The sequence below is a fragment of the Cucurbita pepo genome, chromosome LG01 (assembly GCF_002806865.2).
Source record: "Cucurbita pepo subsp. pepo cultivar mu-cu-16 chromosome LG01, ASM280686v2, whole genome shotgun sequence".
Taxonomy (NCBI): domain Eukaryota; kingdom Viridiplantae; phylum Streptophyta; class Magnoliopsida; order Cucurbitales; family Cucurbitaceae; genus Cucurbita; species Cucurbita pepo.
Window position 1 is genome coordinate 12,313,833 of NC_036638.1, and position 16,981 is coordinate 12,330,813.

At 32.7% G+C, this 16,981-nt stretch overlaps 1 protein-coding gene across 1 annotated transcript in view; it reads left to right on the plus strand.

Annotated features, from left to right (window-relative positions):
* Window positions 1-16,020: 16,020 nt before the first annotated feature.
* The window catches only part of LOC111780594 (putative Myb family transcription factor At1g14600), a 1,478-nt gene continuing 517 nt past the window's right edge, over window positions 16,021-16,981 (plus strand). Inside the window, exons 1-4 of the mRNA XM_023661035.1 lie at window positions 16,021-16,136; window positions 16,210-16,286; window positions 16,376-16,418; window positions 16,519-16,703. Coding sequence (XP_023516803.1) covers window positions 16,025-16,136; window positions 16,210-16,286; window positions 16,376-16,418; window positions 16,519-16,703 — 417 coding nt within the window. The 5' untranslated portion in view covers window positions 16,021-16,024. The remainder of the gene's footprint in view (window positions 16,137-16,209; window positions 16,287-16,375; window positions 16,419-16,518; window positions 16,704-16,981) is intronic.

Sequence of the window (16,981 nt, forward strand, 5' to 3'; positions counted from 1 at the left end):
TTATTTTTATTTTTAATTAATTAATTAATTAATTTTATTTTTTTTATTATTATAATTTTAACTATTTTTATAATTATTTTTATTCTTTATTTCTTTATTTATTTTTGGGCTAGAGACACGATGTGGAAAATAAAAATTTTCCAATGGAGGAGGTTGTTTTACATAAACCTCCTCCATAATATAACCATTTAAAAATGCACTCTTCACATCCATTTAATATACTATAAAATTTTTGTAAGAAGCAAAGGCAAGTAACATTCTAATAGCTNTGTACAGAACCACAGGACACGTGTCAACATTAAATATAACCATGCCGNGCAACGGGTGCAAAAATTTCTTCATAGTCTATACCTTCCTCGTGACAATAACCTTGAGCTACTAATCTAGCTTTATTTCTAATGATATTCCCATTTTCATCAATTTTATTTCTAAAAACTCATTTGGTTCCAATAATGGAAATGTTAGAGGGTATAAGGACTAATTTCCAAACTTTATTCTTTCAAATTGATTTAGTTCTCCTNTTTCATGCGCTCTCATATCTCCTGTTATATTTTTAAATTCTGTTTAACAAATNGTTAGAGGGTATAAGGACTAATTTCCAAACTTTATTCTTTCAAATTGATTTAGTTCTCCTTGCATAGCTAAAATCCAAAACTCATCATTTTCGGCATCGTAAATACTTTTTGGATCAATTTGAGAAACAGAAGCAAGATTATTAAATAAATTAATAGATGAACGAGTTTTCAAGCCTTGTTCGGGATCACTAATAATCAAGTTCTTAGGATGAGATGAGGCATACTCTATACTTTTGGCACTAATGAAAAACTTTCTTCCTTCTTTTCATTTAAGCTCACCTCTTCTTTACTTGAAAAAGAGTCTCCTTTCCTTTGCCACTGATAAATCTCTAAAATTTCTTTCTAAATCATCATTACATAGACTCATTAGAAATATCATTACAAGATTCATCAAATACTACATACATAGATTCTTCTATAACTAAAGTTCTCTTATTGAAAACTCTATAAGTTTTACTAGTAGATGAATAACAAAGAAAAATTCCAATATCCGTCTTAGAATCAAATTTTCCCAACTTTTCTTTATGGTTTAAAATAAAACATTTGCAACAAAAAAACTTTGGAATACCCAATATTTTGAATTTTATTATGCCAAAGTTGAGTTTTATCTAAACAAGGTTTAATTAAAACTCTATTTGAAAAGTAACAGGCGGAATTAAGAGCTTCCACCCAAAAATATTTAGGTAAATCATATTCATTTAACATTGATCTAGTAAATTCTTGTAATTTTTTTTTTTCAACCACGGTTTCATTGAGGAGTCCTGGGAGAGAAGTCATGATAAAAACCATTATCTTTACAAAAATTTCAAAAACTACACTATCGAATTCGGCCACTCCTAATTTTAGTAAAAGAAAACTTTTTTCATTTTGAACTAAATTTACAAAACTAGCAAATCTTTTCAACACATCATTTTTATGTTTTATCATCAAAACCCAAGTAATTAAAATCATCAACTAAAAGTACATTTTTAAGGAGAGTAGGTCATTACCTATAGTACCCTTACCAATTATTTTACCCTTCTTGTTGTCGCCAACAGTTGCTAAGCCACCATCCTGGGAAAGACTCACAATCTTGACTCACAATCTTGTGTCTTGAGCAACCACTGTCCAAATACCACTTATTTTTCAGTTTCAAATAAACCTATAAATAAAGATATTCAAAATTGACCTTTTGGTACCCATACTTATTTGTGTCCTAACAAGTTAATTTTCACAAATTTAGGAATCATGCTTGCATTCATATTAAAAAACTTAACACACGAGAAACAAACATCACACAGGAATTTATTTCTTGGACTAAGTTTATATACTCTATTTTCAATAGAAAAATTATTTCTTAAAACATTGTTAAATTTTATATTTTGAGAAAATTTTCTTCCGGAAGTAATGTTTTGAGAATTTTTCAATTTAGAGCAATTAGGTCTAATATGACCTTCAACACCACAATAATGACATATAGGCACAAATCTAGATTTATCATACTCATATACAAATTTGCATGTGTTAGGCTTAGGCATAATGGGGATGATTTAACAAATATTGTTTTAGAACTTGAAGGAGTAGAACATTCATCAATATAGCCTAATCCTCTTTTATCACCATAAGGCTTACCTGATTCAATTATTTTATATAATTTTAGAGCACCTATAGTTAACTTTTGAATAGACTCTTTAGTTTTACCAAGTTCTTCTATAATATTTGATTCATTTTCTTTGAGTAATTTAATTAACTTATCTTTTTCATACTCAAGAAACTTAATTTTATCAAGTAAGTAGTTTTCTCATCACAATCATTTACATGCTTTTCACGGGGTATATCTACAACATTATGATTATTCTCTTTCAAGCAAGAAATTTCATTTAATAAAGACTCATTTGTAATAATTGAAGCCTTATATTTCTTTTGAAGCATAACATACTTTGAACCAAATTTTTCTAAATCAAGTTGCATCTCCTCAAAAACATTAAATAATTCATCGTAAGAAGGAGATTCAAGAATTACCTCGTCTTCTTCATCCTCTTTGTTACCCTGAGCCATGACTTCATCCTCTTTGTCACCATGAGCCATGAAGCAAAAATTTGCTACTTTTTCATCACTTGGAGATTCATTTGCATACATTTTATTATGAGCTAACATGCTAATTTTTGTTTCTTTAACTTGATTTGTTCCCTCGTGAGTTACTTCAAGAGTTTTCCAAATTTCATATGCTGAACAACACATTGATACTCTATTAAATTCATCATTACTTAGGGCACAATAAAGATAATTTATAGTACGAGTATTAAAAGAACATATTTTTATATCATGTTCATCAAATTCATTCTCTAATTTAAGCTCCTCAATGTTATTAACAATTTTTATTGGAATGAAAGGACCTTTACTAACATTCAACCATAATTCATAATCAATCGATTGCAAATAAATTTTCATTCTAGCTTTCCAATATGTATAATTTGTTCCATCAAAATAAGAAGGTCTTAGAAGTTGATTGTCCTTCACAAAAACCGTTTTTAACAGATTTGCCATAAGCTCTAAAAATAAAGTTTATATAAAAAAAAAATCAATAAAAGCAACTTGGCTCTGATACNGATTCAATTATTTTATATAATTTTAGAGCACCTATAGTTAACTTTTGAATAGACTCTTTAGTTTTACCAAGTTCTTCTATAATATTTGATTCATTTTCTTTGAGTAATTTAATTAACTTATCTTTTTCATACTCAAGAAACTTAATTTTATCAAGTAAGTAGTTTTCTCATCACAATCATTTACATGCTTTTCACGGGGTATATCTACAACATTATGATTATTCTCTTTCAAGCAAGAAATTTCATTTAATAAAGACTCATTTGTAATAATTGAAGCCTTATATTTCTTTTGAAGCATAACATACTTTGAACCAAATTTTTCTAAATCAAGTTGCATCTCCTCAAAAACATTAAATAATTCATCGTAAGAAGGAGATTCAAGAATTACCTCGTCTTCTTCATCCTCTTTGTTACCCTGAGCCATGACTTCATCCTCTTTGTCACCATGAGCCATGAAGCAAAAATTTGCTACTTTTTCATCACTTGGAGATTCATTTGCATACATTTTATTATGAGCTAACATGCTAATTTTTGTTTCTTTAACTTGATTTGTTCCCTCGTGAGTTACTTCAAGAGTTTTCCAAATTTCATATGCTGAACAACACATTGATACTCTATTAAATTCATCATTACTTAGGGCACAATAAAGATAATTTATAGTACGAGTATTAAAAGAACATATTTTTATATCATGTTCATCAAATTCATTCTCTAATTTAAGCTCCTCAATGTTATTAACAATTTTTATTGGAATGAAAGGACCTTTACTAACATTCAACCATAATTCATAATCAATCGATTGCAAATAAATTTTCATTCTAGCTTTCCAATATGTATAATTTGTTCCATCAAAATAAGAAGGTCTTAGAAGTTGATTGTCCTTCACAAAAACCGTTTTTAACAGATTTGCCATAAGCTCTAAAAATAAAGTTTATATAAAAAAAAAATCAATAAAAGCAACTTGGCTCTGATACCAATTGTTGGATCGATATGACAACCCTAGAGGCGGTGAATAATGCTTCAATCATGTAATTATTAATTTTTTTTTTAATAACAATAAAACTTATANCTATAATATTTGATTCATTTTCTTTGAGTAATTTAATTAACTTATCTTTTTCATACTCAAGAAACTTAATTTTATCAAGTAAGTAGTTTTCTCATCACAATCATTTACATGCTTTTCACGGGGTATATCTACAACATTATGATTATTCTCTTTCAAGCAAGAAATTTCATTTAATAAAGACTCATTTGTAATAATTGAAGCCTTATATTTCTTTTGAAGCATAACATACTTTGAACCAAATTTTTCTAAATCAAGTTGCATCTCCTCAAAAACATTAAATAATTCATCGTAAGAAGGAGATTCAAGAATTACCTCGTCTTCTTCATCCTCTTTGTTACCCTGAGCCATGACTTCATCCTCTTTGTCACCATGAGCCATGAAGCAAAAATTTGCTACTTTTTCATCACTTGGAGATTCATTTGCATACATTTTATTATGAGCTAACATGCTAATTTTTGTTTCTTTAACTTGATTTGTTCCCTCGTGAGTTACTTCAAGAGTTTTCCAAATTTCATATGCTGAACAACACATTGATACTCTATTAAATTCATCATTACTTAGGGCACAATAAAGATAATTTATAGTACGAGTATTAAAAGAACATATTTTTATATCATGTTCATCAAATTCATTCTCTAATTTAAGCTCCTCAATGTTATTAACAATTTTTATTGGAATGAAAGGACCTTTACTAACATTCAACCATAATTCATAATCAATCGATTGCAAATAAATTTTCATTCTAGCTTTCCAATATGTATAATTTGTTCCATCAAAATAAGAAGGTCTTAGAAGTTGATTGTCCTTCACAAAAACCGTTTTTAACAGATTTGCCATAAGCTCTAAAAATAAAGTTTATATAAAAAAAAAATCAATAAAAGCAACTTGGCTCTGATACCAATTGTTGGATCGATATGACAACCCTAGAGGCGGTGAATAATGCTTCAATCATGTAATTATTAATTTTTTTTTTAATAACAATAAAACTTATACCATGCAATAAAACATAACAATAATTTAGAATTTAAATAGGAAAAGGGTTAGAAAATATAACACCTTAGTTTTACAGTGGATCGGTCAAACTCCACCTTAGTTTTAGAATTTTATAAATGTAATCGAAATGATTTTATAATTCAAATACTCCTCTTTTAATTTAAAAGCAATGGAAACTTTTATAAATGTAATTGAAAACTCAACTATTTGTTACTCTACCAAAGTTATAAATGTCATACTTCGATTGGTCTATGATGTCAATTTTGCCGCTAGTCCATGATGTCAATTTTGTCACCACATCATCACGTTAAGTAATCTTGTTTTGAATTTGATTGGTCCATGATGTCAATTTTGCCACCACATCATCACATCGGGTATCTTGTTTTGACTGAAACTTCTTCGTTTTATCTCTAATTTGAGTGAACCAACAAAGACGTTGAAATCGTTATTCCCAACCTCACACTATGGACAAAATACTGATAATTGTTAATAATTGAAGGTAGGTGTGTTATCATAAAAAACGTCCATTAATTAATTAATTTGAGATTAAGGGCCAAAAAGCCAACCGCTCTAATCCTCAACTTGGACAGTCTGATTGAATCCTGAATTTTAAATTCAGGTGCATGTTTTCATTCGTCTCCAAATAAGGAACTGTGATAAGATAAGGAATCAACCACAAGGGGAATAAGATTCGGATTACCTTGTTGATCGAATATCTCAAGACAAGAACATTGTTTGAGATTCGAATCACTCCACAAGCAAGATCGATCATGTCTAGCTTGAATGATTCTACATGCAACCTAAACTACATAGAATTGCAAAGAAACTTAGCCATTGGCTAAAGAAAAGCACAAATGCTTCTTTTACTATATTTTCCAAGTCTACTTACAAATACAACATACATGGCTTTATATAGCCTCAAAATGAAACTATTAAAGGCATTCCAAAAGTTGTAACATTCATACTTAATGGCCATAATTAGCCATTATGTAAATGTAACCTAAAGTAAATAAAATGTCTTAAAATACAATAACTCTAAATTACTCTAAATTGTAACCCACCCAAAATTTATAACAATCAAACTTCATTCTTCTTCAATGTAGCATGAATTGAAACATCTTTTGATAATTTTGACAACCTTTTCTTCACATCTTCATTGAAGTATATTGTATGATTGATGTCTCTTGGTTCATATCATTCTCCACTTCTTCAAGAGGATTCGTCCTCGAATCTATTTGTGAAACTTTGCTGCAAAAAATAAGTTATGGAAATACGAAGGACCTCACAACACTCTCCCACGAGTATACACTCAAGGAATTTTAGGCCACTCTTTTTACACTCGTTTACACAAATGAAGCTCTCATTCTCACCTATCAAAATTTTAAATAGAGCAAAGATTGAATTTTGAACTTTGGGTCGATTAAAAATTAAAAAGATAAAAATAAATAAAAATCAAATTGAGAAGAAATGCAAAGGAAACATATATCCGATCTTGAGCCTGAAGCTCTGATACCAAATGATAAGATAAGGAATCAATACAAGGGGAATAAGATTCGGATTACCTTGTTGATCGAATATCTCAAGGCAAGAACATTGTTTGAGATTCGAATCACTCCACAAGCAAGATTGATCATGTCGAGCTTGAATGATTCTACATGCAACCTAAACTACATAGAATTGCAAAGAAACTTAGCCATTGGCTAAAGAAAAGCATAAATGCTTCTTTTACTCTATTTTCCAAGTCTGCTTACAAATACAACATACATGGCTTCAAAATGAAACTACTAAAGGCATTTCAAGAGTTGTAACATTCATACTTAATGACCATAATTAACCATTATGTAATTGTAACCTGAATTTAATAAAAAATCTTAAAATACAATAACTCTAAATTGTAACCCACCCAAAATTTATAACAATCAAACTTCATTCCTCTTCAATGTGGCATGAATTACTTGATAATTTTGACAACATTTTCTTCACATTTTCATTGAAGTATATTGTATGATTGATGTCTCTTGGTTCATATCAAACTGTTTCGGAGTTTCAAGCCTGAAACTTTCGAGAAAGTGTGTCTTGCCGACAACAAAGCTTTGAAGATTGGAGGAAAGAGGGATTTACGCATAAAAATTTCGGCAAGGGATTAGTGGACATGATGTCAGATATATTCTTGGTCTTAAGAAGAACGTGATCTCTATTGGTCAGTTGGATAGCATAGGTTAAGCAGCAGAGTTTGGGAAGAGTTCATATCTCTATTGGTCAGTTGGATAGCACAGGTTAAGCAGCAGAGTTTAGGAAGAGTTCATGGAAGATTGTGAATGGTGCAGTGGTGGTAGCACGACACAAAATCTGAAACCTTATACACAGCTGGGTGTGTAAAAAGGACTGTTGTTGCTGAGAGTGCTTTAAGTTCAAGTCTATGGCACAATAGACTTGGACATATGAGAGTCAAAGGAATGAAGATGTTGGCTGTAAAAGGAGTTTTGAAAGGTCTGAAATCTGTTGATATGAGTCATTGTGAGAGTTGGGTTGTGATATCCCACATTGGTTGGGGAGGAGAATGAAACACCATTTATAAGGGTGTGAAAACCTTTCCCTAGTAGATGTGTTTTAAAAGCCTTGAGGGGAAGCCGAAAGGGAAAGCCCAAAAGAGGACAATATCTGTTAGCGGTGGGCTTGAGCTGTTACAGATGGTATCAGAGAAAGACACCAAGCGATGTGCCAGCGAGGAGGCTATTCCCCAAAGGGGTGTAGACACGAGAAGGTGTGCTAGTAAGGATGATCGGCCCCGAAGGGGGGTGGATTTGGTGGGCATCCCACATCTATTGGAGAAAGAAACGAGTGCAAGTGAGGACGCTGGGCCTGGAAGGGGGGTGGATTGTNGAGTCTGAAAACCTTTCCCTAGTAGATGCATTTTAAATCCGTGAGGGAAAGCCCAAAGAGGACAATATCGGTTAGCGGTGGACCACTGGGCGATGTGCCAGCGAGGAGGCTCTTCCCCGAAGGGGGGTGGATTTGGTGGGGATCCCACATTGATTGGAGAAAGAAACGAGTGCTAGCGAGGACACTGGGCCCCGAAGGGGGGTGGATTGTGATATCCCACATTGGTTGGGGAGGAGAACAAAACATCATTTATAAGAGTGTGGAAACCTTTCTCTAGTAGAAGCGTTTTAAATCCTTGAGGGGAAGCCCGAAAGGGAAAGCCCAANGATCAAATGTCTAAAGTCTGACAATGGAGGAGAGTACGATAAGTTAGAATTCAAAGCATTTTGTGTAGATGAGGGAATTCAATTAANTTATGGACAAACAGAAACGAGTTAGTTTCACAAATGATGCTAGAGAACTGAAGAAAGTGCGGTTGGAAATGATCCATACAGACGTTTGGAGACCATCTCTAGTTCCATCACTGATCAAAGTTCTACGCCACCTTCATCGATGATTTCCTTGAGGGGAAGCCCGAAAGGGAAAGCCCAAAGAGGACAATATCTGCTAGCAGTGGGCTTGGGCCATTACATGAGTTAGCTTGGGCCATTACATGAGTTATGGACAAACAGAAACGAGTTAGTTTCACAAAGGCTGCCAGAGAATTGAAGAAAGTGCGGTTGGAAATTGTCCATACAGACGTTTGGAGACCATCTCTAGTTCCATCACTTGGTAGATCAAAGTTCTACGCCACCTTCATCGATGATTTCAGCAGGTAGATATGGATTTATTTCCTGAAACACAAGTTAGATGTGTTTGCCACCTTCAAGAAGTGGGAAGCTAGTTAGATGTGTTTGCCACCTTCAAGAAGTGGAAAGCTAAAGTTAAAAATTTGATTCGCTTGAAGATCAAATGTCTAAAGTCTGACAATGGAGGAGAGTACGATAAGTTAGAATTCAAAGCATTTTGTGTAGATGAGGGAATTCAATTAATGAGAACAATTCCCAATAAAGCAAGATAAAATGGTGTTTCTAAAACAATGAATAGAACATTGAATAAAGCTAGTTAGATTGTTTGCCACTTTCAAGAAGTGGAAAGCTAAAGTTAAAAATTTGATTCGCTTGAAAATCAAATGTCTGAAGTCTTACAATGGAGGAGAGTACGATAAATTAGAATTCAAAGCATTTTGTGTAGATGAGGGAATTCAATTAATGAGAACAGTTCCCAATAAAGCAAGATAAAATGGTGTTTCTAAAAGAATGAATAGAACATTGAATGAGCGGGCAAAGAGCATGAGGATTCATTCTAGATTGTCAGAGACATTCTCGATTGATGCTGTAAATACAATAGTCTACTTGATCAATAGAGGGCCGTCAGTACCCTTGNGACGTTTGGAGACCATCTCTAGTTCCATCACTTGGTAGATCAAACATCTCTAGTTCCATCACTAGGTAGATCAAAGTTCTACGCCACCTTCATCGATGATTTCAGTAGGAAGAATCCGATGATTTCCTTGAGAGGAAGCCCGAAAGGGAAAGCCCAAAGAGGACAATATCTGCTAGCAGTGGGCTTGGGCCATTACATGAGTTAGCTTGGGCCATTACATGAGTTATGGACAAACAGAAACGAGTTAGTTTCACAAAGGCTGCCAGAGAATTGAAGAAAGTGCGGTTGGAAATTGTCCATACAGACGTTTGGAGACCATCTCTAGTTCCATCACTTGGTAGATCAAAGTTCTACGCCACCTTCATCGATGATTTCAGCAGGTAGATATGGATTTATTTCCTGAAACACAAGTTAGATGTGTTTGCCACCTTCAAGAAGTGGGAAGCTAGTTAGATGTGTTTGCCACCTTCAAGAAGTGGAAAGCTAAAGTTAAAAATTTGATTCGCTTGAAGATCAAATGTCTAAAGTCTGACAATGGAGGAGAGTACGATAAGTTAGAATTCAAAGCATTTTGTGTAGATGAGGGAATTCAATTAATGAGAACAATTCCCAATAAAGCAAGATAAAATGGTGTTTCTAAAACAATGAATAGAACATTGAATAAAGCTAGTTAGATTGTTTGCCACTTTCAAGAAGTGGAAAGCTAAAGTTAAAAATTTGATTCGCTTGAAAATCAAATGTCTGAAGTCTTACAATGGAGGAGAGTACGATAAATTAGAATTCAAAGCATTTTGTGTAGATGAGGGAATTCAATTAATGAGAACAGTTCCCAATAAAGCAAGATAAAATGGTGTTTCTAAAAGAATGAATAGAACATTGAATGAGCGGGCAAAGAGCATGAGGATTCATTCTAGATTGTCAGAGACATTCTCGATTGATGCTGTAAATACAATAGTCTACTTGATCAATAGAGGGCCGTCAGTACCCTTGGGGTTCAAGTTGCTAGAAGTTGTATGGACAGGAAAAGAACTCAGGTACTCTCACTTGAAAACTTTTGGCTACACTGCGCATGTTTGTATTTGATGGTGTTAATATAACACATGCGGAAGCAATTTGGATCTTAGGCACTTTTAGAACATAAATTATTGTAAATGACTACATGTTCATAAGTATTAAAACTTAATGAGTTTAAATACTAACCTTTTGTAGTTCAAACTCCNTAGGAAGAATCCGATGATTTCCTTGAGAGGAAGCCCGAAAGGGAAAGCCCAAAGAGGACAATATCTGCTAGCAGTGGGCTTGGGCCATTACATGAGTTAGCTTGGGCCATTACATGAGTTATGGACAAACAGAAACGAGTTAGTTTCACAAAGGCTGCCAGAGAATTGAAGAAAGTGCGGTTGGAAATTGTCCATACAGACGTTTGGAGACCATCTCTAGTTCCATCACTTGGTAGATCAAAGTTCTACGCCACCTTCATCGATGATTTCAGCAGGTAGATATGGATTTATTTCCTGAAACACAAGTTAGATGTGTTTGCCACCTTCAAGAAGTGGGAAGCTAGTTAGATGTGTTTGCCACCTTCAAGAAGTGGAAAGCTAAAGTTAAAAATTTGATTCGCTTGAAGATCAAATGTCTACCTTATCCTTATACTATAGATCATTTTGACTATATACTTGAACTTGATCCACTCTTATGTCTCTACATATAGTTCAAGTAATCATACTATAGCCAGAGTGTTCTTAGTTTATTGGATTTAGATTAATGATCGTAAAGTTCACTTTATTCAATAACAATTTTTTCTGAATAAACATCAATAATAACTTTATTGAAAATAGAATATATCTTTGTTTACAAACTATGAGTTTTAGGACATAAAACCCAACAGTATTGATCTAGAGAAGAGTGACTAGCTTAACGCTGAGGCTGTGAAGTGCTAGTTTATAGGCTATGATTCTAACATGTTCGGGTACAGGTTTTGGGATGTCAAGAACAAAAAAATCCTAAGACACTGTGACGTGACTTTTGATAAAAATATGTACAAGGACAAAAAGAAGAAAGGTTTCGGGACAACGAAGCAAGTGGAAGTTGAGATTGAGTTGTAGAACAATTCACATAGTGATGTTGTACCATATACTTGAAAAAGTTCTAAGACATTGCTGAGAAACCAGAGGTGGAGCAAGTGACACTTGAGTAGGTGTTGAGAGGATCATCCAAAACTATCAAAGTACTTCATTACACTATTTGTTGCTGACTAATAAAAGGGAACCAGAACCCTTTGATGATGAGCTATAGTTGGAGGATACAACTAAGTGAGAGCAAGTCATGCATGATGAGATGAGTTGGATATCTAGCCTTCAGAATTGTGTTGCTCCTTCATCTACTAAGGCTGAATACGTGGTATTAACTGAAGTTGGAAATGAGATGATATTGATGACAGACTATCTAGAAGAATTAAGCAAGAAGTAGCATGAGAAGATTCTTCATGTAGATAGTTAGAGTGTCATATAGTTGGCGAAGAACCCGGTCTATCAAAGACAAAACATATCAAAAGACGATACCATTTTACACGCAAGTTAGTGGAAGATGATGATGTGTTTGGAGAAGATAGAGGGTGCAAAGAATCCAACAAACATATCAACAAAATGTGTTCATGTTAGAAAATTGAAGTTGTGCAAAGCCTCAATTAGTATGATGTAGTACAAATGTTGATAGTCGTTTCATAATGAAATTATTGGTTGACTCGATTAGTATACAAGTGGGAGAATTGTTAGGTTTTGGAGCCTGTTGTCGGTTTATAATTTGTTCAAATGTTATAAGTATATAGTAAAGTTATATATGAAAAATGGTCATATATAGTTAACGATTATTTATAGTAAAAAGGATGTTAGAGATATAATACTGTAGATAGTTTTATATATTAGATGGTTATATCGAGTAAATATATATACTAATCTAAACCATATATATATCCCTTTGTACTTTGAAAACGTACTTTCTGCATTCTATGTATTCTATTTTATTGTATATATATGAAGTTATCAATATAAAACTTTAACCAAATCTCCTCCTTGCATTTTCTCTCTCCGATTCTTTGTGTTCATTTAGATCGAGTGTGTGTTGTTGTGTGATCCTAATAGTGTCATCATACAAAACATCCATTTCTAACCCTACTGATAGTAAGGCGACCTTATCCAAAGCTACTATGACCTATTCATGCTAGTTTAACGTTTCTCTCTAAAATTTAATTATATCTAAGGAGTTTCACAATTATAAAAGCATTTTACTATCGGAATTGGCTCACCTAATTTTGTATAAAATAATTTAAACTCCTAATAATTTAAATTCACTATTTTTTTTTTTAATTTTATTATTATTTTTATTTTTATTTTNGATCTAGAGAAGAGTGACTAGCTTAACGCTGAGGCTGTGAAGTGCTAGTTTATAGGCTATGATTCTAACATGTTCGGGTACAGGTTTTGGGATGTCAAGAACAAAAAAATCCTAAGACACTGTGACGTGACTTTTGATAAAAATATGTACAAGGACAAAAAGAAGAAAGGTTTCGGGACAACGAAGCAAGTGGAAGTTGAGATTGAGTTGTAGAACAATTCACATAGTGATGTTGTACCATATACTTGAAAAAGTTCTAAGACATTGCTGAGAAACCAGAGGTGGAGCAAGTGACACTTGAGTAGGTGTTGAGAGGATCATCCAAAACTATCAAAGTACTTCATTACACTATTTGTTGCTGACTAATAAAAGGGAACCAGAACCCTTTGATGATGAGCTATAGTTGGAGGATACAACTAAGTGAGAGCAAGTCATGCATGATGAGATGAGTTGGATATCTAGCCTTCAGAATTGTGTTGCTCCTTCATCTACTAAGGCTGAATACGTGGTATTAACTGAAGTTGGAAATGAGATGATATTGATGACAGACTATCTAGAAGAATTAAGCAAGAAGTAGCATGAGAAGATTCTTCATGTAGATAGTTAGAGTGTCATATAGTTGGCGAAGAACCCGGTCTATCAAAGACAAAACATATCAAAAGACGATACCATTTTACACGCAAGTTAGTGGAAGATGATGATGTGTTTGGAGAAGATAGAGGGTGCAAAGAATCCAACAAACATATCAACAAAATGTGTTCATGTTAGAAAATTGAAGTTGTGCAAAGCCTCAATTAGTATGATGTAGTACAAATGTTGATAGTCGTTTCATAATGAAATTATTGGTTGACTCGATTAGTATACAAGTGGGAGAATTGTTAGGTTTTGGAGCCTGTTGTCGGTTTATAATTTGTTCAAATGTTATAAGTATATAGTAAAGTTATATATGAAAAATGGTCATATATAGTTAACGATTATTTATAGTAAAAAGGATGTTAGAGATATAATACTGTAGATAGTTTTATATATTAGATGGTTATATCGAGTAAATATATATACTAATCTAAACCATATATATATCCCTTTGTACTTTGAAAACGTACTTTCTGCATTCTATGTATTCTATTTTATTGTATATATATGAAGTTATCAATATAAAACTTTAACCAAATCTCCTCCTTGCATTTTCTCTCTCCGATTCTTTGTGTTCATTTAGATCGAGTGTGTGTTGTTGTGTGATCCTAATAGTGTCATCATACAAAACATCCATTTCTAACCCTACTGATAGTAAGGCGACCTTATCCAAAGCTACTATGACCTATTCATGCTAGTTTAACGTTTCTCTCTAAAATTTAATTATATCTAAGGAGTTTCACAATTATAAAAGCATTTTACTATCGGAATTGGCTCACCTAATTTTGTATAAAATAATTTAAACTCCTAATAATTTAAATTCACTATTTTTTTTTTTAATTTTATTATTATTTTTATTTTTATTTTTTTTATGAAATAATTTAAACTAACTAAACCTAAATTTCCATAAAATTATTTAAACTAACCAAACCTAATTTTGCATAAAATAATTTAAACTAACTTCAAAAATTCAAACTAGCTAAAAGGTATTTATATTAACTTCTAAAGAGTTAAAACTAGTAGAAAAGAATCCAAGCGTATTAGACCCAGGCCGAATCAACCAAAATAATCGCTTTGAGTCATCAGAAAATGTATTCTCTAATTGGCTTGTGACCGATCATTTTTATTATTTTCCTTGAGATGCCAAATTAAGATTTGAAGTGTTTTAAAAAGGATTTTCCATTTAATTATTATATCTTGAAGTTGTTTTGAAACATTTTTGTAGTAAAGGAAAAAAAAATAAAAAAATAAAAAGAATAAAAGAAGCGGTATAGTAACGTTACTAAAGGTGCACATTTTTTTTGAAACAAGGATATTAATAATAGAGAGATACTAAAGTGGAGTGAATGATGAATTGGAATAAGGAATATAAAAAAAAATAATAAAAATAAAAATAATAAAAATAAAAATAATAAAAATAAAAGTAGTCAAAATCCATACTTTTTATCCTTGATTTGATGTTGCTGCAACAAATAAGACAAAGAGAGGGATGAGAGGTAGCATCTATAGCTTATACCACCTTTGCCTAATATAAACTTATTAATATCCTAACATGACAACGTATATAATGAGCATACAGATTAGAAGTAAGGTGAGAGGATCAAAGAATTCTCTACGTTGTCTTCATTTAATAATTTTTAACTATAAGATAGACGATAATAGAAAATAGTTTGGTTTTACGAGTTTTCTATCCTTTAAAACATGATTTGGACATATTATCTAAATTCTTTGGAATTTGGGACGTGAAAGAAACATGAATCTATTATACCAAAAACCTTAACATAGCATGATTGAGTAAGTGCATGTAAACCCTACATAATAATTAACACACCGCATTAACTTTATTAACTTTAAGTTGTAGCAATAAATGGAGGAATGAATAAAAAAGAACATAGATATCGGTGAGCTCTAAAGACAAAACTAAACTCCGAATCTGTTTCTTTTTTGTAAAAATAATTAAATAGAAAAAAAAAAAAAAAAAAAAAAAAAAAAAAAAAAAANGATTGTAATGATGAGAAGGATTGACGTTTATGTTGGTCGGAGAGGGTGAAAAGAGGAGCAACTCCCAAACTTGGCATAGCCTAATCATTTGGGCGTAGAAGAATAAGGTGAGGAAGCCCCGTGAAAAGGGTTTTTATTTTTATTTATATTTTTTGTTATTATTATTATTATTGCTTTAAGTTTGGAGTGTTGTAGTATGCGAGGGTAATAATAAGAATACATGTGTGTTGTGTTGTTGTGTTGTGTTGTTGTGTTGTGTTGTTGTGTTGTGTTGTTGTGTTGTTGTGTTGTTTTGTTGTTTGTTAGTTGTTAGCAACGACAGTGAGTGAGTAAAAAGCAGAAAGTATCAGAAGCTTTTACCAATTTCCACTCCTTTCCCTTTCTCGTGATCTCTACTTCTCTCTCTATCTCTCTCTCTCTCTATTTCCCTTCACTTTCAAAGAACCAAACCAAAGCAAACCAAAATGAGAGGCGTTGTTAGACAGTACGTACGATCCAAAACGCCGCGTTTAAGATGGACTCCTCAACTCCACAACTCCTTCCTTCTTGCCATACAATCCCTGGGTGGCCATCAAAGTAATTCTTCATTTCTTCTTTTTTCTTTTTTTTAACATATTTATTTTCATTTTTGATATATTTTTGTTAGCAGAGGCAACTCCCAAGCTTCTACTTCAGCTGATGGATGTGAAAGGTGTCTCCATATCCCATGTTAAGAGCCATCTCCAGGTCCTCTTCATTTCTGTCAACTTTCATTTATTCTTCTTATTATTATTAATTTTATTTAACACGTGTATCGAATCGTATCGTATCTGTAGATGTATAGAAGCATGAGAGGCGAGGACGTGAGAAGACATGGCGGTATATTTTGATAATTTTAATTGCATTTATTGCTGTAGGTTTTGGTATATGTATATAATATAAGTAAGTGAGAGATTGGGGAAATTTGCATTGGTCTCAGAGCCAAAAGGTGGAGGTGGAGAAGGAATGATGAGGAAAAGGAGCACCGCAGCCAAGGAATATACGGGACAATATCAAATCCCGTATGCATATCATTATAACGTGCACCACCCCATGCCCAACCACATTCTTACTACAAACATGCATCATGCCTCCTCCTCGCCTTTCTCTCTCCCACTTTCACAGGTCTCTCTCTCTCTCTCTCTCTCTCTCTACACCTCTTTTTTTAACATACCCGCGTAACTACAAAGGCTTTTTCCAAAATTAAAGGAAACAAATTGCTTTCAATTTAAATCAAAAAATAGATTCAATTGAATGTAGAAAGTGGGGAGTGAAAAGGTATTTTGTATTGTTGCCAATGTCCCATCTCATAAATTCTACTTTTGTAGACCAATATTCAACAATTCAATTTATTAAAGTAGCACTTGAAAAGAAATGTTTGTGATGTGTATTTCTACTTTTTT